At 41.5% G+C, this 26,845-nt stretch overlaps 2 protein-coding genes and 1 pseudogene across 2 annotated transcripts in view; 2 read left to right on the top strand and 1 right to left on the bottom strand.

Annotated features, from left to right (window-relative positions):
* The window catches only part of LOC111230559 (ubiquitin-conjugating enzyme E2 E2-like), a 50,340-nt gene extending 50,116 nt beyond the window's left edge, over positions 1 to 224 (top strand). Inside the window, exon 6 of the mRNA XM_022757332.1 lies at positions 93 to 224. Within this exon, the coding sequence (XP_022613053.1) occupies positions 93 to 190 (98 nt within the window). The 3' untranslated portion in view covers positions 191 to 224. The remainder of the gene's footprint in view (positions 1 to 92) is intronic.
* An 8,302-nt stretch (positions 225 to 8,526) lies between these two features.
* Positions 8,527 to 23,151, top strand: LOC111230560 (annotated as a pseudogene).
* Positions 23,152 to 23,509: 358 nt separating this feature from the next.
* Positions 23,510 to 26,298, bottom strand: nkiras1 (NFKB inhibitor interacting Ras like 1). Its single transcript, XM_022757334.1, has 4 exons — positions 26,201 to 26,298; positions 25,777 to 25,877; positions 25,194 to 25,435; positions 23,510 to 24,909 (listed from the first exon to the last, which is right to left on the bottom strand). Exons 2-4 carry the CDS (start codon positions 25,868 to 25,870, stop codon positions 24,667 to 24,669), a joined length of 579 nt encoding a protein of 192 aa, XP_022613055.1. The 5' UTR covers positions 25,871 to 25,877; positions 26,201 to 26,298; the 3' UTR covers positions 23,510 to 24,666.
* Positions 26,299 to 26,845: the final 547 nt, after the last annotated feature.

Raw genomic sequence — 26,845 nt, 5'->3', positions numbered from 1 at the left:
ATCAACACTTCAAATAAAACACAGAAGAAGAAGGAAAACAACATTTTAAAGATTTCATGATTTAAACTCACTCACGTCCTTCTGTGTTACAGCCGACCCTCTGGTTGGAAGCATCGCCACACAGTACCTGACCAACAGAGCTGAGCACGACAGGATAGCCAAACAGTGGACCAAACGCTATGCCACATAGACCAGCTCGACTCCTCCAGGAACCCCCCCGCCCCCCACCCTCACGCCCATCGCCCACCTCCTACCGCCACCAACACAACACACAACACGACACAACACAACACAACACTCTTCTGACACCTCCCCTCCTCCGAAAATCTATGGAAGCACACCCGCCCCCCCTCCCCCCCTGTCACCCACCCTGCCCCCCTCCCATCCCTGAGAAATGAACTGTTATTTGTTCCATGCTGACTTGAAAAGCTTCTTTTTTATACAAAGAGTCTATTGGGATTGTATTTTCCAATACACTGAATGTTGATATGGTCATGAAAAGCTTTAATACTGTTATTGTTCTCGTCGATGTTGTTGTTCTTATTGTTATTGCATTGTGTATAACATTGTCGCCACCCTCGTCTTCTTCTTCTTCTTCTTCTTTATCTTTAAAAAAAAAAAAAAAAAAAAAAAAAAAAAAGAGCGCGTGTATTATTCCCATTTCATTTGATGGTTTCATGTAAAGACGATCATGCTGAGCGAGTGCATTTAGTTTGTTTTCCTCCAGTGGACTTTACAGCTCATGGTCAATATTAGTGCATGGCATCAGGACACGCGTCCCGCTCGGCGGACACGCCGTCGTGGTATTATTTCTGTCCCGGCAGAGTTCTGGCATGGAGTGAGCCCATCACCGTTGTATGATGATAGTGGTAGTTTGCTGTACATTTAATGCCTTGTGAGAATACATACTCATTGAATACTCAAATAAACACTGGCTGTAATGTGACGGAGCCTGTCTCAATCTGTTGCTTTCATGCGAGAATGTGTGATTCCAGTGTGTGTGTGTGTGTGTGTGCGTGTGTGTGTGTGTGTGCGTGCAGCCTCGTCTCTCAGACCACTTCCTGTTGGAAATGAGTCGTCATGGGCTCACCACAGAGAGCAGAATGAATCGACGGTGAAACCTTACTCGTGTGTTCTCGGTCGAAAAACTTTTTTTCATTTTGTCACATTTTGTTTAATTAATGTCAGTTAGAGACACAGTGAGATAGAAAGATAAATATCTTTTTATTTGCGTCTTTACTACAACAAGCTCTTTGATTTTTACTGCTCACTGTCTTTTAATATGAGAGAATATGAACTGAAATACAGATTAAATGATATTCAGGTATTTTTCTGTCCGCATCTCCATTCAGTGTCAACAACCTCCATCAATCAGTGTTTTATTCTATTCTATCTGTTCTTTTATTATTCATTTTCTCATGTTTGTTTTTGTTATTACTGTTTTTTAAATCTATTTCATTGTATCTCGCTCTCAGCTCTCTCACTTGATCTCACTTGTCCTTTGTCTTTTTAGCCCGTCAGTCGTCAGTGAAGCACTTTGATCTAACCTGTATGAAAAGTGCTATACAAATCAAGTTTGACTGATTGATTGATAAGGTGGGACTGCCTGCATGTAACCTGAGAGGAAAAGGTCACGGCGCCACTCGTTGCTCCTAATTATGATGCAATCAGACAGGAAATAGCGAAGGTAGTGTTGTAAACATGAGCTGCAGCAGTGGGCTAACAGAAGTAATGTAATATTTCACGGTGCAGAAATAAAACAGAAACAAACATGATTTCCTGAATGAGAGATCAGTCCGACCCCCGTCTCACAGCAGCTGGACCCTGCACAGCCCTGTGATTTCACAGGTCAAAGTTCAATCGGACTTCATGACCTCTGCGAGGAGCAAAGGATCAGTTCAACCCTGTTTTACACACAGACGTGAACGGGAAGCGTGTGGGGGACAAGAACAGGATTTTGGGTTGGGGACACGTCCCTCTGTCAGTCCCCAGGTGAAAATGCATCAGTGTATGACGGGACTACAGAAACTCTGGCTGCTGCCATGTGTTTTCTCTCAACTGTTTTCTGCTTCTAATCAATCAATCAATCAACGAATCAATACAGCTTCATTAATCTGTGAGGGTAATTTGATTTGGTGCATAAATAAGAACGAGAGACATGCACAGACAGGCGATTACCAGCACAAGAAAAAGAGCTATTAATGATAATAATAAAAGTCATAATGAAGATTAAAAACTAGAATCACCTGCTCGTGGTCGTATCCCTCCGCCACTCAGACTAGTTCCAGGTCACATCCCTGTTTAACCGGAGTCAGAGAAAATATGAACCATTTGTGTGAAGTTTTGTCATAATTGCTGTGAAGTCTTAATCTAATCAGTTCGTTTTTTTTACCAAATTTGAAGAAGTTCCATCGAGGCGTTACAGAGAAATCGCATTCACACAGCCAAAACTGTGTTTTGTGAGGTCACCACGCCCCTTGACCTTTGACCTTTGACCCCCGAGATCTAATCAGTTCATCCTCGAGTCCAAGCGAATGTTTGTGCCAAATTTGAAGACGTTCCATCGAGGCGTTACCGTGTCCACGAGACTGAGACGGACGGACAACCTGAAAACAATAAACCTCCGGCTCCGACTGTCGCCGGGCGGAGGAATTAAAATGAACTACAGAGATAGTCCACATGATATTTAAATATTTCATGTGCCAAACTCCAGATAGAGCAAAGAATTGTCCTATAGTTCCTGGTTCACCGGGCGTGAAGTGTTGTAGTGTTGATAAGACGCTTTCTCAGACCAGCATCGCCACCTGTCTCATTTGAATCAGACCACAGTGCTGCTACAAATACACAGGGTCCTCTGGTTAAACAGGTCGGACTATCTTATGATGTAACACAATGCAACACACACACACAGTCAGTCAGTCAGTCAGTCAGTCAGTCAGTCAGTCAGACACAATCAAACACACATTTCTGCTGGATCACGTCCATGTTTGGAAAGATGCTCGAGCAATAATCAGCAGTGTTCCTGTTCTGACGCCTGGATCCAGCGCTCTGCCTCTTCCAGACCACGAGCTGCAGTCATGTGTGACCGGTCCGACCGTGACGTCGGACAGACGAGCGGCTTTTTCCTAATAAACTGGCAACTCAGTGACGATTCACCATGCACAGGTTGGTACTTCTGGAGAGGAGAACAGTGGTTTCAGGATATTTACACAGATTTTGTGGTTGTAAATGTCCAGCTGTCGTATTCTCACGTGCTGTTTATTGCCACTAATGATCATGTCAACAGAAAAGCTGCTGTGTGAGTAAAGGTCAAATTAACACAGTTCGAGTTTGCAAAATTGAATAAATTGAACATTTAATAGTTTAATGTTGCATCTTCATCCTCTGCTGCACAAACTAAACCTCCGCTGCGACTGTGAATAGAGTTGAGTTTATATGAAGTGCGTTTTTCCTTTAAGACAATTCGATCCGACTCCGGCTTTAATTAATTAGATCATCACCACATCAGCGTTCAACCCCACATCTGCGTCTTCATTATATTCTAATTCAACACAATCCTTCATGCACTCATACCACATTTACAGTGAGTTCAGACTACCGCGAGAGAACGACCATCCTGATTGGTTGCTCGTGAATTCAGTTGTAACATCGCATTTCTTGTGACGTGTGCAGCCATGAGCTCAAATGCTAACAGCTGCTACATTTTCAAACTTCACTTTAATCCTCCTGTACGGCAGCACAGACCAACAGCTCAGGACATGAAACCCCAGACAGAGGAATTCATCTACTACTGCTACTGCCCCCCCCCCCCCCCCCCCCCCCCCCCCCCCCCCCCCCCCCCCCCCCCCCCCCCCCGCTGTGGATCAGTCTCACAGCTCCATGTTATGGACAGCGTGGGGCATCTTCAACACGATAGAGGATCCTCCTTTTTGGGCTGTCACTCAATAAAAAACCTGCGATGAAGTTAAAATCCTCCCTCGGCTCCTCTTCGCTGTCAGATGTCACCAGTCTGTTTCCCTCCGTGGGTTTTAGGAGCCGTTTTTGTAATTGATACGTCTCTGATTTCATGAGTCCCTAAAGTCCCAGCGTGATCATCTTCTTATCTTGTTCACACAAGATAATAACGTGCAGACAAGAACAAAACATTACCTAATTACTTGTTGACGAAACATCTTGAATATCTTGTGAAAACAAGTTCACACCAATTTGCTCAAATTTGCACCAGAGATTATTTTGTGTGAACAAAAGTATCAGATGTTTTTTAAGCAAACATTTATAACATTGTGAAAACAAGATATTCAGATGTTATCTGAATATCTTGTGCACACAAGTTAATATAAATTCACACAAGTTTGTTCAAGTGATTATCCTGCAGCATGGAGATATTTGATCATATATACTGTGCGCACAGGTTAACACAGGTTAACACAGGTTTGTTTGTGCACAGAAGATATGAGATTAAATTTTCTTCTTTGCCCTAGATAAAACTTTGTGTGCCGTGGATCTCGTGCACCATGTGCCAATTAGCGTGCATGAAAAAGATAATTGACAAATGATGAGACATAAGTTTCCCCAGCTTCTGTTTTTCTCATTTGATACTTTAATTTGTGAATCCTACGTTTCCCAGAATGCCTTTTGACAGCCCACAGAGAAGGAGAATTAAAAGTGTGACAGGAAATTGAAGAGGCTGAATAGCTTGTAGATAAATAGTGGGGTGTGTCATGCTCTGCTGTGGGTTCGGTCTCTGATTGTGTTGCAAAATCAGCAAAGTGGAGCAACAGTGGCAGAGTTAATTATGGTTGACACGTCGGGGGCGTTGGGGGGGTGGGGGGAGGGTGGGAGGCAGCTCATCTTCCCTCCACCATCCTCCCTTCCTCCTTCACACGCAGTGGGAGGAAGAGTCTGATGCACGGACAATAATGTAACATTTGCAGCGAGAGGTGAGTGATCAATAGCAGTGAAAAGGCCGACGTTGGCCCGTGAATAAACAAGCACCTGCTCTGCATAATAATGTATATTATGCAGGTGTAATGTGTCGGATTGGAGACGGACAGACACGCTGTTACTACTGATGGAAAAATGTCAAGCAGGTTATTAGTCAAACAACATATACGGTTTATTCTAAGCAGCATTTGGCTGATGACATTATTAATGTTTATGTTTTTTATCCTTATACAATTCATATTTCATATTGCAGCGATGCACACAGACACATATACGTTTGGCTTTAGGCAGGATCATAGAAATACTGAGGTTATGTTCACCATGTGGTCATAAGTAGTTATATCATTTGTTAGTGAACAACATATGTACCACAAAAACCACTGTAGTGGCACAAACTACAGGTGTGGTTAAGGTGACACTTGTTATTTCATCATCTCAGGGGTCAATAAGTCTTTATTGTTTCAGTTTATCTTGTGCAATATAAAAATACAGAACAGATACCAGAAACTACTTACTAATACACAATGCAATAATACACAGCCCCCCCCCCCCTTAGAGGATTAATCAGGCCCTGAAAAATAATGAATCTTTTATTGATTTGTTTATGCTCCTTATTTAAAGTAGTCAAATGTAAATATATTGGGTATAAAAGATCAACTTTTAAAGCATCCACCTTGTGTGTGTTTTTAACTGTAGACCGTGAACGCAATTTTTTATGTTGTAACCAGTTCCCATAAAGACTATAAATTAATTCCCATGAATTCTGTCACGTGAAGAAAATGAAAATGAAATTCAGCTACTTCTCATTCCTCCGTCAGTTCTCCAAAAAAAACCAAAAAAAACTTCCGTGTACAGAGACGTGGCTTCATGCTCTGAAAAGTCAATAAAAGTGCCACTTTACAACATCACAACACCTTTCACGTCGACCTCGTTGATGCAGTTTAATGTTTATTTAACCAGCAACACATTTCATATGTCAGGCCACTTTATCAAGCGGCATAATGGCCTTTTAAAACTGCCACTCAACACTTGGTCGCTCTGTTTTAGTGTTGGGTAGTAATTCAGGCTAATGGCTAACAGTAGCCCCACTTTATTACTTCCCAGCATAGAGGTGGTATAGACCTAGTAATTCACACAAGGTTACACTTCCTACCTCATGGACATTATTTACCATGTGTGTTTTATTTTTTTATTTTATTATAAATGTTTGTAGAAGCTAACAGCAGTTTTCAACATTACATTTAGGTAGAGGTTCAGGGAAGTGAACAGTAGCTTAAGTGAAGAAGGTCTGAGTAAATGAAAGGATTTATATTGTTTTTTACAACGACGTCTGGTTTCTGTTTCCATTGCTTGGACAATTTAGCTTTATTTGTTTTATTTTGAAAACATTATGTCTGTGTTGGACATCCGTCTCTGACACTGGCGCGTCGTTGAAGATAAAATTGATGAATCTAGATGACAATGTCAGGACGTCTGTCTGCTGCTGGACCAACACTTCCGGCGAGAGGAGGCACGCGTCCAGCGGTAACGTCAAGTTCTTGTTATTTCTTCACGTTAATCCCGGAAGACAGACGACTGAACCCCTACAAAATAAAAGCGCCAAACCGCAAACTCAAGACCCCACTTTTTGATCCTTTTATCTTGACATGAGGGTTTTAAATTCAAGCCAGTGACAGTAATATTACACCAAGCAAGTATACTGTGTAATACCATGAATAAATATATAAATTTTAGAAATTTGAACATGTAAACAAAATCAAATATTTCCTCAATTTGTTCCAAGCAACATTTAGTAGAACACACACTATTCTTCATCACTTTAATAGCTAATTATTAATAATAATAATAATAATATTATAAAAGTCATAATAAAGATAAAATACAAACAAAAACAGAGATAGTTCGCATGATATTTAAATATTTAATATGCCAAACTCCGGATAGAGAAAAGAATTGTCCTTTAGTTCCTGGTTCACCAGTTCCTCTGTATTTTAAATATGATATTAATATGGTATATTCAAACTCTTCCACCATATGTAACACATTTTCCTGAATTTTGTACCTTTATTACTTAAAAATAAAAAATAAAATTTGTGTTTGGTTTCTTTTGTTCTTGTTTTTATTTCATTTTTTTTTTTTATGGTAGATGTTCATATTGTAATCATTATAAGCCATAATAACATTATAATATTGCCGCCGTTTTGCCTGTGCTTTTATTTCTAAGATGTTGACCGGAAGTTTCGTCTCTCTCCGTTGCGGGTGCTTTCACGCTAGTGCGTCCAGGCGGCGGAGGCACACACACACACATAAGGCTGTGCACACACACAAAGAAAGGTACCAAATGCTAAATGTTTGTATTACAGCGCATCGTGTTTTAACGTTCGTGCGGTCGGTGTCTCTTAAAGGGCGGCGGGACCAGAAACGTATCCGCGTTACCGTCAGAGGTGAATGAAGGAGTCGGTCCATCCTGTGACCGAGATCAGCTGCATGTCGACGGATATTGCTTTAAAAAAAAAAAAAAGAAAAAGAAAAAGAAACGAGGAAAGCCTTTAAATGAACGACGTGTTGTGTTTGTTGTTGTGAACGGCGGAGTCCGTGTTTGAGGCGTCGGGGACGGTGTGACAGCGCCGCGGCACCTCGCTGACTTCTTTAGGTGAAAGTTTCATTCGCACGGGGACTGTTGAGGTGTAGAGTCGGGGTTCAACTGCGACATCGCCCCGTCGATTGTATTTCTGCTTTTTTCTTTACTCCGCCACCCTCCTCCTCCTCCGTCCGTCCGTCCGTCCGTCCCTCCCTCCTTCCTCCACCTTGTTCCGACCTGTTCGACTGAATCCAGAGCAAAAAAACAAAAGGAGGTTCTGGTGCGTGTGGTCCCGCGGTGTCAGGCAGAACTAGGCCCCGTAAGCCGAACTATTTCACTTCACATGATTTCCTTTGTCGCAGCCTGACAAACGCTAAAAATAACGCCCGGCTGCAAACATGAGCTTGAGGTCGGGGGGGGGGGGGTACGGCGTTGTGAAAAGAAGGGGAAATGTCCTGTAACATCCTCCGGAGCGGCGATTTAATAGGAAAAAAAACAAAAACAAAAACAAAACCCCGATGAAAGCAGTTAATCCGGGTCAACATCTAGAGCAGGCCTAGCAGTTAAAACGACGGAAGTGTTTATGGAGTCTGTGGCTGCACTGTGGGATTCATGGTTGCAGCCTTAAAAGCCTCCACATGCACCGTGAATAGAAAACTCCCAATGCGAGAGTCTGTGTTAGAGATGCTCTCAAGTTTACAGCTCATGGGCATCAACAGTTTCCACTGAAACAGGAGGGGAGGGGGGGGGGACCACTGCAAGAGGAAGTGCATGTGACATATTCAGACTGTTGCACACTTCAATAAAAGTTATTAATGTTAAATTAGTTCACACAACTCACTGACGCCCACGGGGGGGTATTTGTAGTGGGGGGAGAAAAGGACAGAATGAGTAACTGTCTTGCGTGTGTTTAGGTGCAGCTGGAATAATTCGCCCCTGTGCACATCTCTTAACAAATCCTGTGTTCCTGCTTACCCCCCCCCCCCCCCCCAGGCTCGGTTATGTCGGATGAAGATCCCGTCCAGCCACCAGCTTCTTCTTCCTCTTCATCCTCGACTTCATCATCATCATCCAGCAGCAGCAGCAGCAGCAGCAGCAGCAGCAGCACGAGGTGAACACCCCAAAGAAACGAGAAAGCAAAGCCAGCATGAGCAAGACCTCCAAGCTTCTCTCCACCAGCGCTAAAAGGTGAATATACAGCCGGCTCTCTGACAGCAGGATATACATCAGCCAACCTTTCAACATAATAAAAGTTTCACACTACTCCATATTTTTTTTTATTTTTATTTTACACAGGCTAGTAGAGCGAGTGGTTTAAAGGCTCATAGACACATTTAGCTTGATAGATGCTGCGTGTTATTCACAGGCGACTTTAGGGAGTCGCTCTCCCCAGCAGCTGAAAACAGTCAGGGCACCACAAGCTTCAATCCAAAATCAGAGCACTAAAAGAGTTAATTGATGAGATTCCCTCTATTGAAAGGTGCGTTTCTTCAAGGGTTTTGTCACAACTCTTAAAGGTTTCTTTTTAACCTCTTCTCCATCGGGCCTCTCACAGTTTGGATTTTACAGTATCTGATCAGAGCTTCACGTCTGATGCGCTGCCTTTTTTTTTTTTTTTAACTTTTTTTATTTGCCTTTGCAGAATTCAGAAGGAACTGGCTGACATCACATTGGATCCGCCGCCGAACTGCAGGTAAGCCAATGAATGTGCAGCATCACATCATGCACAATTTTTAATTTTGTGGTTGTGTGGGGAGTTTTTTGTTTGTTTGTTTGAGGATATTTTAGTCTGTTAAGAGGGAATTAATAATTAATGCACAGGGCCGTCTTGAAAGTGAAACGTCTTTGTCCGTCTTCCATGTGCCTTCAGTACGAGCTTTCCCGTTCACCACTCGCATATAGACACCTGAGTTAACCTTTGTGGTCAGGGTGGAGGATTCAAGCTGCTTGACATCAGCTCATAGCGGTGAGTGTTGACAGCTGGTGTCAGATGTCGGGTGTGTAGTCTAGTTTGCTTTTAATAGAGACAGTTCCTGAGTTCAATCAAGATTTTGTCAATTTTAGACTATTTATATATAGAAGTTATATGTTAGTTAACTTCTTCTTCTTCAGCTGTTTGTAACCTTTTAAAATTCGAAATGTTTGTGCGTCAGCTTCTATATATCGGTACCAGTATCGGCTCTGTTTGCACTGGTATCTAATAATGTAACTCGACACCCAGTCCTAAGCATTGTTTGATTTGTAAGGCTGAAGAATGAATCATTGCAGTTGTGATACGGCGAGAATCTGCTTCTCAGGAAGCTGTAGGAAGTGAAAGGTTTCGTCACCAGCAAATTTACTCAGCTGTAGCTAATGAACGTTGATGCACAGAGATCCAGAAAAAGAAAAGAAAACTCTTGTCTGTTGTCGGGTTGATGGCGTCTGGACTGTTTCTGTCACACAAGAAACACGACTGGCTGTTTCTTCTAATTTAAGTCAGTTTTTCTTTAGAAAACTTTCTCTCTGACTGACGTGTTGATGTGAACTAGCTGCATCATTTTCATCTGCTTCTGTTCATGTAAGACAAACATGCTACATGCTACATGCTACAGTGGGAAAAGCACAGGTGTAAATAATGAGATGAATGACGGCTGAATTCCCTTTAGCTGCTTCACTGCCCTGTTGTCCCGAAACTGTTCATTACACATCAGTGATTCTGCTTCGAAGACTCGCTGTGTATTAATCCACCACTGAAAATAGTCCCCAAACAAATGCTCTGCTTCCTCTTGTTGCTGTTGTAGGAAGTTACTGAGACTCTTTAAAGAGAAACGTGTTGTTGCTGGTTTTTGACTTTTCATTTCATTTGCTGTCAACATGAAAAATAAAAAGTCTGGTCCTTATTTTGGGGACGTAGGTCTGAATCTGAAGTCTACAGCTGTGGTGAGGACAGAGTCCTTCAGTAGAGGGAAAGTTTAATTATCTCACAGTAGATGTGGGGAATTAAGAGTCAAACAGATCTGATAATAATAATCTGAAGCCCATTTTCTGCTGGTCAAGAAACCCGCTAAGACTCGCTAACATCAGGCTTTTGTCGGCAATGGAAAAGGGAACAATCGGCATTCACACTCGGGTCAAATGACTCTGCAGTAGACGCGGGTATTTATTGGCAGTGATGTAAACTCACCTTGTCACCTGTCCAGCACACGCCGCTGTTTAAACCAGAAACGCCTTCCCTCCGACAGTGAAGCCGCAGCCCCGAAAATAAGTTTCAAAACGGATCGAAGCGTCTCACACGGCGAGGCTCTGACACTTTTACAGAAGCACCAACCCGAGGATGAGACGGGACAGATCTGTTTGAGAGGCCTCATCTTTTCATTTTGTTTAGCTGCCACTCTGTAGAAAATCCTCCCCTATTCAGCGCCACGTGCAGTAAAGGGGGATTTTTTAATGGATTTTGGTTCTTTCTGCTTCATTTAGCACAGAATCTGCTCATTAGGGTATGAATGGAGCCGGCCAGCTACGCCTTGCAGATGCCGTTTAATGGATTACACATCGATGAGTCAGTCGGTTTGTTGTCTCATCGGTCGGTTCTGGGGCTCGCTCACTCTTAAACTCTGACACTGACTGATGAAGGGAGGACTCGTCCCGAACCAGCTTCCAGTTATGATCGGTGCTTCTCTCGTCGGAAACTTATGAAAACTATAAAGCCGAGTCTTTCATCTCCTCATTTATCAAAGTGGAATCACACTTCAACGCAGGGATCGCTGAGCAGAGCCTCTTTTATTTTTCTACTGCCTCGTTGCCACTGAAGTGTGAACTGCAGACATCACAGGCCTACCTCACCACCCCCCCACCCCACCCCCGCCTCCCACCATCCTGTGCTTCTTTCATTATGTTTTATTCCCTTTTTTTTCCTCCTCTCAACCAGCTATTTAATTTATTACTCACTTCCTGAATCTCACACTTTTTTTTTATTTATTTTTTTATTCCCCCTATCTTTCACTCCGCCCCGTGTCCTCTTAAGTCCCGTTCACCAGATCTCCTCTGAGGACGTTGTCCTCGGGTGTCAGACAGATTCCTGACATTCCCGGGCCCCAGGGGGGGGGGGGCTCAGCTGAAGAGAGTTAGAAGCTGTGTACAGGAGGGGGGGGGGTAAGTGCTAAACAGGCCTGGACAGATATGTTTTCTTTTAAAGACTGTTATTGATATCAACCGTTTGGAAATCACTTAAAGTTTCCTGACAGCTGATTGTGTGTGTCGCTTGGTGAGAGCCATTTGAGCTGCTTGTGATGTCCCTCTGTTTAGCTGCTGATGTGAGCGGTGGTCTCTCCGCACACACACACACACACACACACAAACACACACACCTCTGCAATGTGTCACCGGCTTGCGTGTTTCGAGACTACTGAGGTTTTCTCAACAGCTTCTTCATATCTATAAAAAGCCTCCTCCCTGGAGAGGAAGTGGCTGGCCTGTACACTGCTGTTACTTCGGAAAGCCCTGAATGCAGCTCTGAGCTGCTGCTGCTGCTGCTGCTGCTGCACAGAAGTTTGAAGAAGTTTCCTTCTGCGTGTCACGCTTTCGTTGGGCAGCGAGGAGAAATAGATGTTCCACTTTATCTCCCGGCAGCCACAGGTAGGGCTGAGCGTTGACACTCCTTACTTTTTTTTTGTGCCAACTGCAGCGTGAGTAGAAGTGAGTAACATGACACATCCTGAGAACAGGCAGCAAATGTCTGATGAGATTCTTGATCTTGTTTTCGTCTTTTATCAGATAGTTCCTGGTTTAAAAATTCAGATTTTGGCGATTTCAGTCATTTTATATTGAAAGTTCTTGTCTGGCTGCTTCTGGTCCGAGAGCAGCGGTTTGACCAGCTTCTTCTGTCCGGTGAAAATTATTGGTGTTTCCCGGGAAGAGCCGTGTAACTTGGCAACAGTTGTAGGTAAAATAGAGTCTGTGTTCAGTTCCAGCTGATAAATTTTAAACCTCGAGTCTTCTGTTCAGTGAGTGCATGGATTTTGTTTGCAGGTCAGCTGAACCTGCAATAATTGTCCATTTGTGCACATTTCAACAAATACGAACAAATGAAGTTTCCAAAAATGAATAAATATGAAAACATTTACTCAGGGTTTAAATTCTCCCTGCCTTTAAAAAGAGAATTTTCACTGTGCAGATTGCATGAATATTTACATATACACAGTTTGTTTTCACATTCATCTGCTGATGTTTGACACCAGACTTAGCTGCCGGTCACAATATGCACATACACTGAGAATGGGTTTTTCCAGTGAAGTAGGAGACGATATCTGCTTCTAGTTTATCTTTTGAATTAACTAATATTTATATATGAATTTATTCTGGATTTTGGAGGAGGAGAGAAGGAGTGGGTGTAATTTTAAGGATTTTTTAACAAGGACATTCTTCAGTATTTGTACATCTTAAACATTTATAGATTGGACTTTATAAAGTAGCTGTTCTTTCATGGATGGTTCTTACCTGTGTTAAACTCAAAACACCAAACTTCCAAAGTTGTAGAACTTTGTCTCTGGTTTCTTTTATTGTTGGTACCAAATGACATTTCTCAAGAAATTACTTGAAGATTATTGGAAAATAATTGACCCATAAAATAATTAGGTTTTACCAGGTTCGTATCGGTATCAAACTTCAGCTGATATCAGCCGTAATCAGACTCTTATTGGGCCTAATTCAGAAGAAACGTGCACGTTCATGCTCGCAGGGGGATAAATCATCTTGATTCAGATGACCTTTCCTCTAGCGCCACCCTCAGGGCGAACTTGGCAAAGCTGTACAGGTGCCGTCACGTCAGCCGTCATCTGTTGAGTGGAATTTCCCTTCACTCAGCCTCCTAGGAAATGTGGTGTCACGGTTCCAGTGAGAGTAATAAAGAAATATTGAGCAGAGGGATTTTAAAAACAATGCTGCACTTTGTCGTCTGGTGGTGTCCCGAATAAGGTGATGACACGTGGTGCACAGACGGTGCAGAAGACACACAGTGCAGCAGTGTCTCTGTCGGTCAGTTAGCCACATCTGCACAGCTGAACACAGATTTCACCCGTGCAGGGAACGTATGCTTGAATGAATCAGGCCTCGGTCGTCAATTAAAGTGAACAGGCAGAAGAAGATGAAGAAGAAAAAAAACCTTTTGAAAATATCAACGTCAGTAAGTTTTCTGCTCTTTCTTGTTGTGTGGTGTAACGAGTCCACAAACGGTATAAAAATTTTATATCTTAATTATAGTGACCAAAATTAATAATAAACTAAATTTATAGAGATGTAGCTCAAAGTACTTTACAATAAAAAAAATTAAATAGTACAATAAAATAAGGGCGAATTGAAGGACAATGAAAATAGACAATAGAAAAGACAGTAGGTGATAAAATATGTAAATGAATATAAAAACAGAAACCAGTAAGAATTGTAAAATATGAAAGAGTGAATGGCAGCCCCCGAAATAAGTTTCAAAAACATACAATCGCAGATCAAAGCGTCTCACACAGACCCCTCTGACCAGGTAGACTGCTGCTGGTTGATGCCGTACATTACCTAATGTGAGTTTAATTAATTTAAAACACGGTTAACAGTGATACTAACAACCGGTTATTTTTACTGGGATTTAGCGTGAAACCACAAACCGTAACAGGTGCTGTCATTGATGATTGTTATTGAAAACAGTTGAATGCATTTGACTCTGCTGATCATAAATGATTTTCAGCTTGTACTGGTGTCTGAGTTTCTCTTATATCAGCGTGATACTGGTGATCAACTGGTTCTGATCAGACTAAAGCTATTAGTGTGGAATCTGACTCTTTGTTCCAGTGGGGGAATATGAATGCTACCGTGTGAAATTCATCCTGCACCGTCCTCATGAAGAACATTTACAGGCTGATTGCCACTGTATAAAACCGGTGGGGGGGGGGGCTGTTGTGCAGAATCTCCTCGGCACTCATGTGAAGTGGAGTCATTACATTGTCTCAGTCAGACGGCTTATTACAGTGTTTCTCCTTGTCATCACAGTACGGTTGTGAGCAGATAGTGGTGATTGAAAATGAAACCCTGTGTGTGTGTGTGTGTGTGTGTGTGTGTGTGTGTGTGTGTGTGTGTGTGTGTGTGTGTGTGTGTGTGTTGGCAGTGTGTATATTAAGGTCCACTGAACAGATGAGAGAGCAGTGGTTTGAGAGTAAAAAAAAAAAAAAAAAACTGAAACGATGAGACGGATTCGTTTCGAAGATGAGGAGTGATAACAAGAATGTGTTCAGTACAGAGAGAGTGAGAAGAGAAGGACCTTTAATGATCAGCTGGGAGACTTTTACTCTGAAAGTAAAATTAACAAAAATAAATTTTAGCTATTAAATCACTATAAAGTAATGTTTTGTTTTGTATTGAACAGAACTCATGTTGGTGTTAAAATGAGCCGTCAGGACTTCTGTAACTTTGTGATGTCACAACAAAGCAGTCACCAAGCCCCGCCCACCTGGACCCACCATCCAAACCTTGCAGGATTTGGTTTCTCTGAGTGTTTTTACCTGAAATCTGCTTTATTTTTATTGGATCACTCAGAAAACAGTCAGCCAATCAGAAGAGAGGCTCAGAGCCTCCTCTCTTCTGATTGGCTCACCGACCTGTTGTTACTAGAGCTCCAGAGAGAAGCCTGAGAGAGGAGATGTAAAACTACACTGAGATGGTTTTTGGTTCTTAAAAACCACAAGTATATCTTCTTATGGATCAACACTTCAGATAAAACACAGAAGAAGAAAATAAGGAGCTTTTTAAAATTTCACACTGCTTCTTTTTTTTTTTAACCATCATTAGACAATGGACAGTGAAGAGGAGGACAGGAAACAGGGAGAGGAGGAGGTATCGTCTGGTTAGATGCACTGTAACCGTTCGTCTCCCAGGGTGCTCCTTAAATACTCCACGTCTGTCCAACTCGCATCTGTTCGTTTTCCATTCTGTATGAAAGTTAAGCAATCTTTATTTTCCACCCAGCGCAGTAACACGCAACACGCCCGCTCCAGATGAATCCCGTCGGCTGTCCGAACATATTGCCGCTCCTGTTCTCCTCCGGAGTCAATTTTGGGTAAACCACTGTGTGCCTTTTTCTTTTTGTTTTGAAAGGTTAAAGGCTTAGAAAAAATGAAACGGCTGAAATGTCAGCACTCTTCTTGCAGTGCTTGTGTACACAGAGGTCACAGAAGAAGCCCCCTCCCCCCCCCTCCCCCGATATTGAAGTGAATGAACCACAGTGATAGCATGGCATATTACTGGCTTGCACAAAGCACTGGGTGGCCTTTGTGTGTGTGTGTGTGTGTGTGTGTGTGTGTGTGTGTGTGTGTCGGGGGCAGGCGGGGAGAAAGCTCCGGCTCGCTCTGTGGCTTGTCTGTGAATGTTAGACAACTGTGTCGTGAGGCCAGAGAAACCTCAGTCTGCTTGATATAATATCTGTTCCTGACACAGCGGTGGGTCCAGGCCGAGGTCTCGTGGTGTGACCAGTAACATGTGTATTAGCAGTCCCATCCCAGGTCAGCGTTGCCCCGCAGGAATGCTGGTTACACAGTGTTAATGAAGTACATTCCTCAAAGGGACATGTGGGGGGGGGGTTCTTCTGTTATTTTCATGTCTGGGTAGCACACTGTGGCTGTTCCACTAAATCTGAACAGTAGCTTTCTTGTCAGTGTTTAGGGCACCTGTGTTCAATCAATCAATCAGACTTTATTTGTACAGCGGTTTTCATACATACAGTGCAACACAAGGAAACACTGACGACTGGAGGGATGAAGTCTGATGAAGATAAAATAATAAAATATAAAAACAGCTGTGGCGATGAGTAAAAACCATAAATGAAAAGTCAGATATTAAGAATCAAATAAAAATCAGTGGATAAGATAAAATAATAAAATGCTAAAAGAGAGGAGATGTTTGGAAGAGAGTAAAACCAAAAATAAAAGTAGAAATAAAATGGATTTAAAAAAAAATAGGGTATTAAAGGGAAATCAGTCAAGAAAATAATCATAGCAGCTTAAAATGTTTAAATAAATAAACAAAAATAAGTAATATGCAGTTAAAAGCCAGGCTAAAAACACTAGATTCTATATGTGATAGTAACTAAGAAGATTTACTTATTGTTTTTATTATTTTTTTTTATTAAGAATCCTTTAATTTTCCTACATTAATTATATTTATATATTTCAGAGGTTCCCAAACTCGGGGTCAAAACATGAAGAAGAAAAGATGGAACAAAAACATTTCTATGATTCAAAAATGTTTCTTAATTTCCCAAATCTTTGTTCTTAAAAGTATTAAAGCAGTAGTAATATAATTTAAAATGGAACAAGCAAACTGCTTTTGTCTGTTTCCTTGTCACCTGTTAGCAAGTAATGAGTCGACATTGTTTAAGAACTAGAGGAACCTTTTTTTAATGATGTGAAGTCTCACATAGTCTCACTTCACCCGCTAGATTCACTTCCTGTGACAACAGAGAAAGTTGTCTGGGTTTTTTTTTTTTCCAGGCTCTAATTTTACAACTTTTTATGCTCATAGCAATTTTAGATGTTTATTTCCCTTTTTATAATTATAGTGATCACTCACAGCAATGTGTTAGCATGGAGCACTGGAGCTAACGGTACAGTATATGACAGTAAACTGGAGGCAAATGAAGAAAATATGCAACATGTAGAATCAAAGTATTTATATGTGACTGAGACACAGATTTAAATAAGGAACATTTTCTTTTTTTTATGCTCGTAAACCACACTAAAGACTAAAATCGTAATTGTGTGAAGTCCTTATTGAATTTTTCTGTTCTAAGACGAGCTTTTTAAAGCCGTGATGTAACGTTCAGGAGCAGTCATTTGAATAATTGGAAAATGTGTTTGGTGATGTGGAAAATTTTAAATTCCCTAAATGAAAACAAATCAAATACAACTATAAAATGGAATACACATTTTTATAAACTGTTACTGAGTGTCTACATCAATGAAAAATGCAACAATAATCTATAAAGACAGATGCATTACATTAACTTTAACTACATTACATTCACACATTTCATATTTGTCATATGTGATTAACTTTTCATGCCACCACTGAGCAACAGAAGACAGGAAACAGCCACTTTTCTATCAAGTGTAAAACCTCCATGGATTAAAAAGTCTAAATTGAAGAGAGAGAGAGCGATAGTCGCTTTGTTTTCAGTTGGAGGTGTCCGGTCAACAGTTTTACAGACACCTGTTTTATAATGGTGGGAAAATGCTTTTGGGACTGCAGGGTATTTATACATTGTTATACTGCAAAGCTGATGAGCAGCGCTGTATCCAGGTCTCTAAAAGCTCCACATTTTCTTCTTCTTCTGTGTTTTATTTGAAGTGTTGATCCATAAGAAGATATATTTGTGGTTTTAAGAACCAAAAACCATCTCAGTGTAGTTTCACATCTCCTCTCTCAGGCTTCTCTCTGTAGCTCTAGTAACAACAGGTCAGTGAGCCAATCAGAAGAGAGGAGGGTCTGAGCCTCTCTTCTGATTGGCTGACTGTTTTCTGAGTGATCCAATAAAAATATAGCAGATTTCAGGTAAAAACATCAGAGAAACCAAGTCCTGTAAAGGTTTGGATGGTGGGTCCAGGTGGGCGGGGCTTGGTGACTGCTTTGTTGTGACATCACAAAGTTCCAGAAGTCCTGACGGCTGGTTTTAAGGCTCAGTTTCTGAATACAGGCTGTGTGCATTTCTCTGTGGACTGAGGCTTTGATACTTTCACAGTATTAATATAGACGCTAGAGCTGATCTATAATCACACTACACATGGACAGAGACCTTTACACTGGAGGAGCTTTAATACATCCACAGCTCTGCTCATGGTCCCACCCCCAAAGTTGAGATTGGACAGTTGATGGTGTTTCATTTTGGCTTTGATGATGTGTCTTCCTCTTCCTCACCTTCTCATGAAAATGAATGACAGGGCTTTGTATGTAGTTTTGGCAGGCGTGTGCTGCCCTCTGCTGGACAACAATGAAATGCAATACACCTCCACACTTTGTCCTATTCAATGTTGTGATTTGATTTTATTGTGGCAGGGAAAACCCATGTTCATATTTATATACTGTATATATATTTTAATAAGTGCCTTTTTTGTCACTTTTTTCTGTACTTGATTTATTTTAATTTAGGCCTTTAAAACAATATAAACTGGGTTTGGGCCTTTTAGGTGAAAAATACAGTATTTGCTCATTCTGAATTCTAAATAATTGTGTTCTTAAGTTATCACAAACTAATTATTGACGAATACAAACATGTAAGGCTTGATAGATTAATATAACCTGACCGAGCATCAAGCGTCAACACTGGTTCCAGCTTCTCAAAAGTGAGGTTGTGTAAACTGAAGTTATAGAAGTCAGAAGTTCTCGCAGTCAGACGTCTAAATACAGTTTGGGGTCAGCTTCTTAAAAACGTAGTATTTTATTTCGATGCATGCGTCTCTTTACACTCAGGCGTGATACAGTGTGAGCATCTGACTCTGAAAATAAGATTGTTGTCTGATATTTACCTCAGAACACACAGCCGCTACTCATCACACAAGCAGTGTGGAGAGTGAGTGATCATGTGGTCAACAGCAGATTTGTGCACTGAATCATTCTTGGTTATCGCTGTTGGTGAATAAGGGATTATTGTTTGCTTAAATATTCAGATGATCTGTCTAAATATTTGTTATGCATGTACAATCTTTCATTTTAAACCCACAAACGAGCTTCAAGAGCCGAAGTCGTCATTTAAAAAAATGAAATGGTAAACTATGAAGTGTATTTTGGAGCGCTTCATCAGGCAGCCAATTACATGGAAACATCTCCAGCATTAAAAACACTAATGGAAGCTGCTGCTGCTGAACGGAGGCTCTGGTGGAGCAGCTGTAGTTGTGGGCCCTGTTGCTCTGCAGTTTTATCTCCACAGGCAAATGAAGTCGTTGTTGATCTTTCTCTCTTTATCACTTCCCACTCTGTTGGCGTAATGACTCACACGGGCCATTGCACTGTATTCTTTTAAAGAATTACTGATAACATAACATGGAAGAGATGTTAGGAGGGATTTCAGGCTGCAGAACCGTAGAAAGATGATAATTGTATAGACACTTTCGCAGAAGTTGCCTGACACACAGAATAAGTGTCGGTACATAGAAGATAAAGAGTAAGAGCGTTTTAAAATGAAGCTTATCTTGTATATTCTTTCATTAATGTCCACTATACTTTCCCTTTCACCGTCTCACAGAAGACAGACACATATAAACCTCGAAAAATACAGCACACACATCTTCTTCTCATTCGTCTCTACAACTATCTATTGTTTTTGCTCTGTCCATTATATGAACCCTTCATGTCCCACTTGTTTCTGTTGTACACGAATAAAGAAGAAAAAGAAAAAGCTTTAGGGGTTGAGGGTCTGTTCGGTCTCGGAGGGAAGTGTGTTAATCCAGATGGAAGATAACTGAAGCTTGAAGAGAGAACTACGTCTGTTTTGTGGTGAAGTCGTGTTACTTAAGTTGTTTTTAGTTATGAGAGAAAACTTGCAGCATCCAAGAATAAATCCAGATGAAATGTTTCCTTTGTGTCGACAGCGCCGGTCCTAAAGGAGACAACATCTATGAGTGGAGGTCGACCATCCTGGGCCCTCCGGGCTCCGTGTACGAGGGGGGAGTGTTTTTCCTGGACATTGCCTTCACACCAGACTACCCCTTCAAACCACCCAAGGTGAAACTCGTGTTTTTAAATAGTAGTTCACTGTGTTGTTGGATCTCTTTCAGAAACGTGTCATGTTCATATTTTCCACCAGAGGGCGCAAAAGTAAATGAAACCAGCAGCTCGTACTTGAAACCTTCATTCCTCAGACCTCAAACATTCAGGCCTGATACCTGTGACTGTTTCCTTTTTTAAGGAGGATTTACCGCAGCAAAAAATGTAGAAATTTACTGTCGGCTCACACATTTCTAAACACTCAATAAAATATGACTTTTCTTAATTTCAGCATAAATGTGACCTGTTGAGCTGCACTTTTATAGACACATGTTCACATTCTGCTGTGCCTTTGTTGTTGGATAACATTGTGCAAAACAGTTTCAGATGAAACTGCAACTGCTGCTTTGTTTGGCAGAGAAGTGAAGAGAGAACTAACTGTATTAAATTAATTAAAACGTGGGTTATAGACTATGGTCCGTTCTGTCTCGTGTGTGTGTGTGTGTGTGTCCAGGTGACGTTCCGCACGAGGATCTACCACTGTAACATCAACAGCCAGGGGGTGATCTGTCTGGACATCCTGAAGGACAACTGGAGTCCTGCCCTCACCATCTCCAAGGTCCTGCTGTCCATCTGCTCCCTGCTCACTGACTGCAACCCTGGTGAGAGCTACCACAATGTACTTTCCCTTCACGCCAGATAATCTAGAGGTCGTATTTTTATCTGCTGTAACAGAATATTCTTTAAAACACAAAATTCTTATCAGTTTGAAAACTAAGAACATTAGCATATTTAGAAGATTTGAGGACCATGAAACTACAAGATTGAAGAAACACAAGATGCTGCAATTTTTCTCGCCGGTCTAAAATCTGTTTTTTCAGATTACACTTCACTCACCTCTTTGTTTGTATCAGAGAACTTTTGTTTCTGTGTTGTTCCCATATTAGTGAAATTATGATATTTGATTTTTATGGCAGGAAAAGTTTGGGTCCAATGCAGCAATTAGTCAGTAGTCATGTGTCTGACAGGTCAAATATCTGCTGTGAAAAATGATTGTTTAACAATTCTCTCCTACAATTTGAAGTATGTGTAATTTTTTTATCTTGCGTTCTGACTGTATGTATCTGGGACTCAGTGAAAACCCCGGAGCAGATTTCTCAGTGAAAGAAGTGAATGCAGGAACATTAATGTTTTCGTTTTATCGGTTTCACAGCTGACCCTCTGGTCGGAAGCATCGCCACACAGTACACAACAAACAGACCTGAACATGACAGGATAGCCAAACAGTGGACCAAGCGCTACGCCACATAATCACCAATGCAGCCGCTGGTTGGACGAGTCGGGGATGTGTGGGGGAGGGGGGGGGGTGATTTTTATCTCAGAATTGAAGTCTTAACTCCTGACATTTTGTTGTTTATTGTATTTCTTAAGTTATCTCTGGCCCGACTGTAATCAAATTTGGCAATAATGCATTTTTGTGTTTTTCTTTTTTTTAGCTTGTGCTTGAAGACGGGACATTAATACTAAAAAAACAAAAAAAACAAAAACAAACTACTAGATGAAATGTGTCACAGCATGATTCCCAGTCAGTGATGTCCATGTAAATCCTCACACGCATTAAAAAGTTCCGGTCGGTGTTTCCCCCCCCCCCTCGTCCAAACTCCCGCTCTTTTGAGAAGCTGTTTCCCACGTGTAGACTTGTTTAGATTTGGATGGATATTGGTTGTGATTTGTGTTCTGTACTGATGACGAGCTGTTCTGTTTTTCTCCCTTTAAAAAACAAAAAACTTAAACATGACCAACTGAAGCATCCAACGTCGTTTGATCATTTCAAACCAACTTTTCACTTCACCGCCAAAATAAAAGTTTTGAGAGTATTTAATACGAAGAGGCTTTATTTTTATTCAGCGCATCTTAAGACACATCACAGGGCACAGAATAATTTAGGGTTAGCGTGATTATACAGAGTGCAAGTCTTGATCTCTCTACCTCTGTTCTACTAGCAGCACATGAAACGTTATTACTCTGAAGGGACACACATCATCCATCACACCGTCAAAAGTCAAGGAATGTGGCTCATTAAAGTGACAAAAATAAATTAGTTAAAAAATAAATATTTCTTCTCAATAGTGATTTCTACTGTTAAAAAGACTTACATACACATACACACACACACACACACAGCTTTAACTAGTAGCCCTGTTGGATTATTTTGGCTGGACGACACAGGAGTGCAACTACCGTCAGACAGACATTATGAAATCATACATCACGAGTAAAAGGTAGTACCATGAACATTATTGCTGCCAAGCCATATTTAATGTATGAAATGGACTGGACAACGGCTAACGGGAGTCCTGCCAGAGGACAGAGGATTAATGCTGCATTCACATCAGATGGGAAATAACAGTTTAGGTATTCGAACACAGCGTTAGTGTTGGTATTTATGAAGTCAGCGTTTGGCGCCAGAGCTCGTGGGACAGCTTCCGATTTCTCAAGTCTGTTTTAGTGCAACAATGACATGCCCTCCTGTGTGTTTATAGCGTCAAAGGCTGCTGCGATCACCCTGTCTGTACTGGTCATGAAGAGATCCGTTACTAGTGCAAATCCAATGTAAGAAATGAGAGTCAAAATCCACACTGGACTGAGCGGACTGTGTATTCTGACGTCCTCCCTGACGCTGAGAGAGGAAGGAGGATGATAACGCTCTAAATGTACACATGGAACTTGGAAATTGAACTTGTCCTTTAACTTGGAATGATATGAATGTTTCAAGTGAGAAGAACAGTGGACAGAACATGTTATTTCACTATCACAGCTCAGAAGTGTAAATCTACAAGATCTGAGTTTGGGTTCACTCAGACATTTGGTACTAAAGTGCTTTTCACAAATAAAGGACTGACTACACTCTGCGGTGTTGAGCGCACTGTGTGTGTGTGTGTGTGTGGGGTGGGGGGGGCTTTCATTCACGGGTCACAGGAGATATTTGTGGTTGACACTGATGTGCAGTTTGCTGTAAAAGATGAAATGTTCAGAAGTTAACGTCTTTCCCAGAGTGAGCCGAGAAGATCATTAACACTCATGTCTGCGTTAAATGTGGAGCTGGTGTCAGGACTTGTTATCCTAGCTTAGCATGAAGAACAGTGGGAAACTGCTAGCCTAGTTTCTTCCTATCCCACCCTACAGCTCCATAACTATAGACATACTATAACATTTAGTATGAAGCAGAAAGAAAGTAAAATGCTTCAGTAATATTATTTATCATTATTATTATTATTATTATTATCTAACGTTCAAGAATTCACCTACTAACACCTCTAAAGCTCGGTAATAAACACGTTTGTTTATCCTGCATGAAAGAAAAGCTATTTTTGGTTTTAGGGGAAGATAAACTCTGTCCACTTTATTAGGAACAGCTGTGCAATCTAATGTAACCCAATACAACTGCTCGGCCATGAATCTACCTCTATGAGGCCTGTAATGTTTATTTTGTTGATTGTGTTTTAGGTGTAAATTCAGTTCTGTGTGTTAGTGACGTTGTTGTTAACACATCAGTAAAAACTGAAGGTTATAAACTTTGTAAAGGCAGGTATTATAGTAGTGTTGTTGTATTGAACTGCAATAGATTTTACAGGTGTTCCTAATAAAGTGGACATTGAGTGTGTTCGGAATTCATTCATCATCATCCCACCAATCATCATCAAGCAACAGTTTATCTTTGCGCTTCTGTGCAACGTCTCCAGCTGCAGCCTGGGTTGCCAGATGTGGTTGTTGAGCATAAGTTTTAGTATCTGTGCAGGCCCAGACTTGGCAACCTCACTGTGATGCGATGACAAGATTCCAGCTGTTTGCAGCTGTAACTCACTCACTCACTCACTCACTCACTCACTCACTCACTCACTCACTCACTCGTCATCACAGAGATGTTGTCCGGTTTAGCATCAAGCAGGAAACCAGCGCTGTAACTGGACATGCTGCACAGAAGCACTGATGAATAACCGGCTGTTTGTCAAGAAAAAGTTCAGCATGTAACTACGTCTAAAAATCAAGTGTCATTTTTACATTTATATGTGTACAAATCAGATATAACATGTTCATTAGTGTTAATTTAGAAGTGCCCTCTGTTTCCAGTCTTTATGCTAGTATCAACACTGACTCCAGCTCTGTATTTCCACACAGACATATTGATATTGATCCTCATCTCACTATTAATAAGTGTACTTCCCAAAATGCTACAGTACTCCTTCAAAATGACGTTAATATTGCATATAAGTGAATGAATGTGTGTAAAATGGTGAAATGTACACAGCAGCGATTAAAGTCATGTTGCTAAACTGGCGGCTGTCCGTGTTGTCCTACTGATTATTCCCACATGAGGTGAATGTAGCCCGTCACTAGCAGAGAGGAGTGAGGGGATGTTCAGAGTTTCAGATGTCGTTCGATGGCGTGCCTTTGCTTTTGCGTCCTGGCAGAGGGAAGGAAGATTTGCTCTGAGGCTGGGTGAGGCGGCTGGTCAGCTGGGTGAAGGGCTCAATGAGCGAGTTGCGTTCGGTGACGGTCACCTCCCACAGCTTTACCTTCTCGCCTCGCGCCCACTGCTGCGCCACCTCCTGGTCCACCTGACGACGCTCCCGCAGGTCTGTCTTATTCCCCAGCACTATGACTGTCACCTGAGAAAACAACACACACACGTGAATCAAATCCAACTGCACTTTTAAAGATTAAAGATGGTACATTATGCACTTCCCGGTACAGAGAAACCCACAACCTAAAGATCAAACAGAAATGCCTTACTTTTCAGCTGGTTTATCGCTTAAACTGAATGTTTCATATTTCTTAAATGATTGACATTTACCAATGTAATATGCAGCACACTGAGTAAGACATTCTCTGCGAGAAGGATAACAGCAGTTATTATGAATGGTTATTAGAGGATGCTTTGAACCGGTTTCACCTCTTTCTTATCTCTGGATTTGTCTATTTCCTTCTTCAGAACATCCACCTTCTTGAAAGACTCCAAGCTGTCGACGCTATAGACAAGTACGAAGCCGTCGGCCACCGAGTAGTAGTGCTTGGGGAGGTCTTGTCCATCGTGGAGCCCCTTAGTGTCATAGAGCCTCAGCTGCTCCTTCACACCGCGGTCAGTTTCCACCGAGGCCACATACACATCCTCCTGCGTCTCGCTGGACTCAGAGCCTGGAAAACACAGGTGACACAACAAATTCAGAAAACAGACTTTCAGCCAACCATAGCAATATAATAAACAGTATTGCAACTCATAAATATGAAGATACTTTATATAATTCATGTCAGATTAAAAGAATGTCAATTATATTCTGAAAATAAAAGGCTGGGTGTATCCTCAATTATGCACCTGCAGTTACCCAAAGGTGTTGACTATCCAGATCAATGGGTGAATCTAATGTGGAGCTAGATTAATCCCCCACATAAATATCATTACATGAATCCAGATTTGACATGTAGGTGACAGAGGTGTGTGTGCTGTTTTCTCGAGTCATTCCAGGTGTATGTCTTACCTACTGTGTGATTTCCATACAGCAACTGTTCCAAAATGGCAGTTTTCCCCACTGCTGCCTGGCCACACACCACAACTTTACAGCCTTTTCCCATTTTGAGCCTACAATGCACGAGCACAAAACGTCACAGTGTTTATAGTCTCATCTGGCATATGTTAGAAATGCTGTAATAACATCAACACTGACAAGGGCTTCTCGAAAACAAGCAAGAACAGACAGATACACGATTATATCCTTAGCATTGGCTCGAGATGACAGTATTTTGTTGTTTAGCCCTTTTTTAAAATAGTATTTAGCTTAGCCTAGCTAGCTAGCAGGTTAGCCGTTAGAACTCATTCTGCGTCGTGCAAACACACACCAGTAAACAGTCCGGCTGCGAACACACTCTTTGTTATGTAACGGTACATTCAGGTAAGGTCCTTACTTGAATTAGGTGTGTAAGTATCTGGGTGTCAAGTATGAAACATCACAACCAAAGAATCCATTCTGCTCTGCTAGCACTTGACAAGACTTATCCTGCCACTGCGCATGCGCGACTGACGGAACTCTCTACAACCACAGACTGTACATAAAAATGGACGTCGACTCTGGGTCAGCGTTAATGTCAGTTAATACATTGTCCATCAAGACGTCGTGATAGTTCAAGTTAAGATAACGTGACGTTTACAAAATGTGTAGACAAATATTTGTCATATAGAAGATTGTTCATTCAATACTAAAACCAGTCCTCAACTGAAGCAGACATTCATGCACCTATCCTGACAGCTGATCGATATTTGTGATTAACTGTGATCCACCGCATCTTAACTCAAGTGTTTGTCTTTTATTGTCATTTGAAAGGTTTCCACTCTGTGAAAACTGAGTGATCTGTGCCAACAGACGGAGGACCTCATGTACAGAGCAGCCCATTTGTTTCCATTCATCTGGTTGTGGAGAAGGGAGACTGCATGGACATCCTTAGTTCTCTAATGTGCTGTGATGATGATGATGGTAGAAAACCTCTCCCAGTTCATCTTCCTCTGATGAAATGACAGACCAACTGCTGATGAGTTTGTTTATTATTGTCTTC

Source organism: Seriola dumerili, unplaced genomic scaffold, assembly GCF_002260705.1.
Source record: "Seriola dumerili isolate Sdu_G_001 unplaced genomic scaffold, Sdu_1.0 BDQW01000273.1, whole genome shotgun sequence".
NCBI lineage: Eukaryota > Metazoa > Chordata > Actinopteri > Carangiformes > Carangidae > Seriola > Seriola dumerili.
This window is presented reverse-complemented; position numbering and strand designations above follow the sequence as displayed.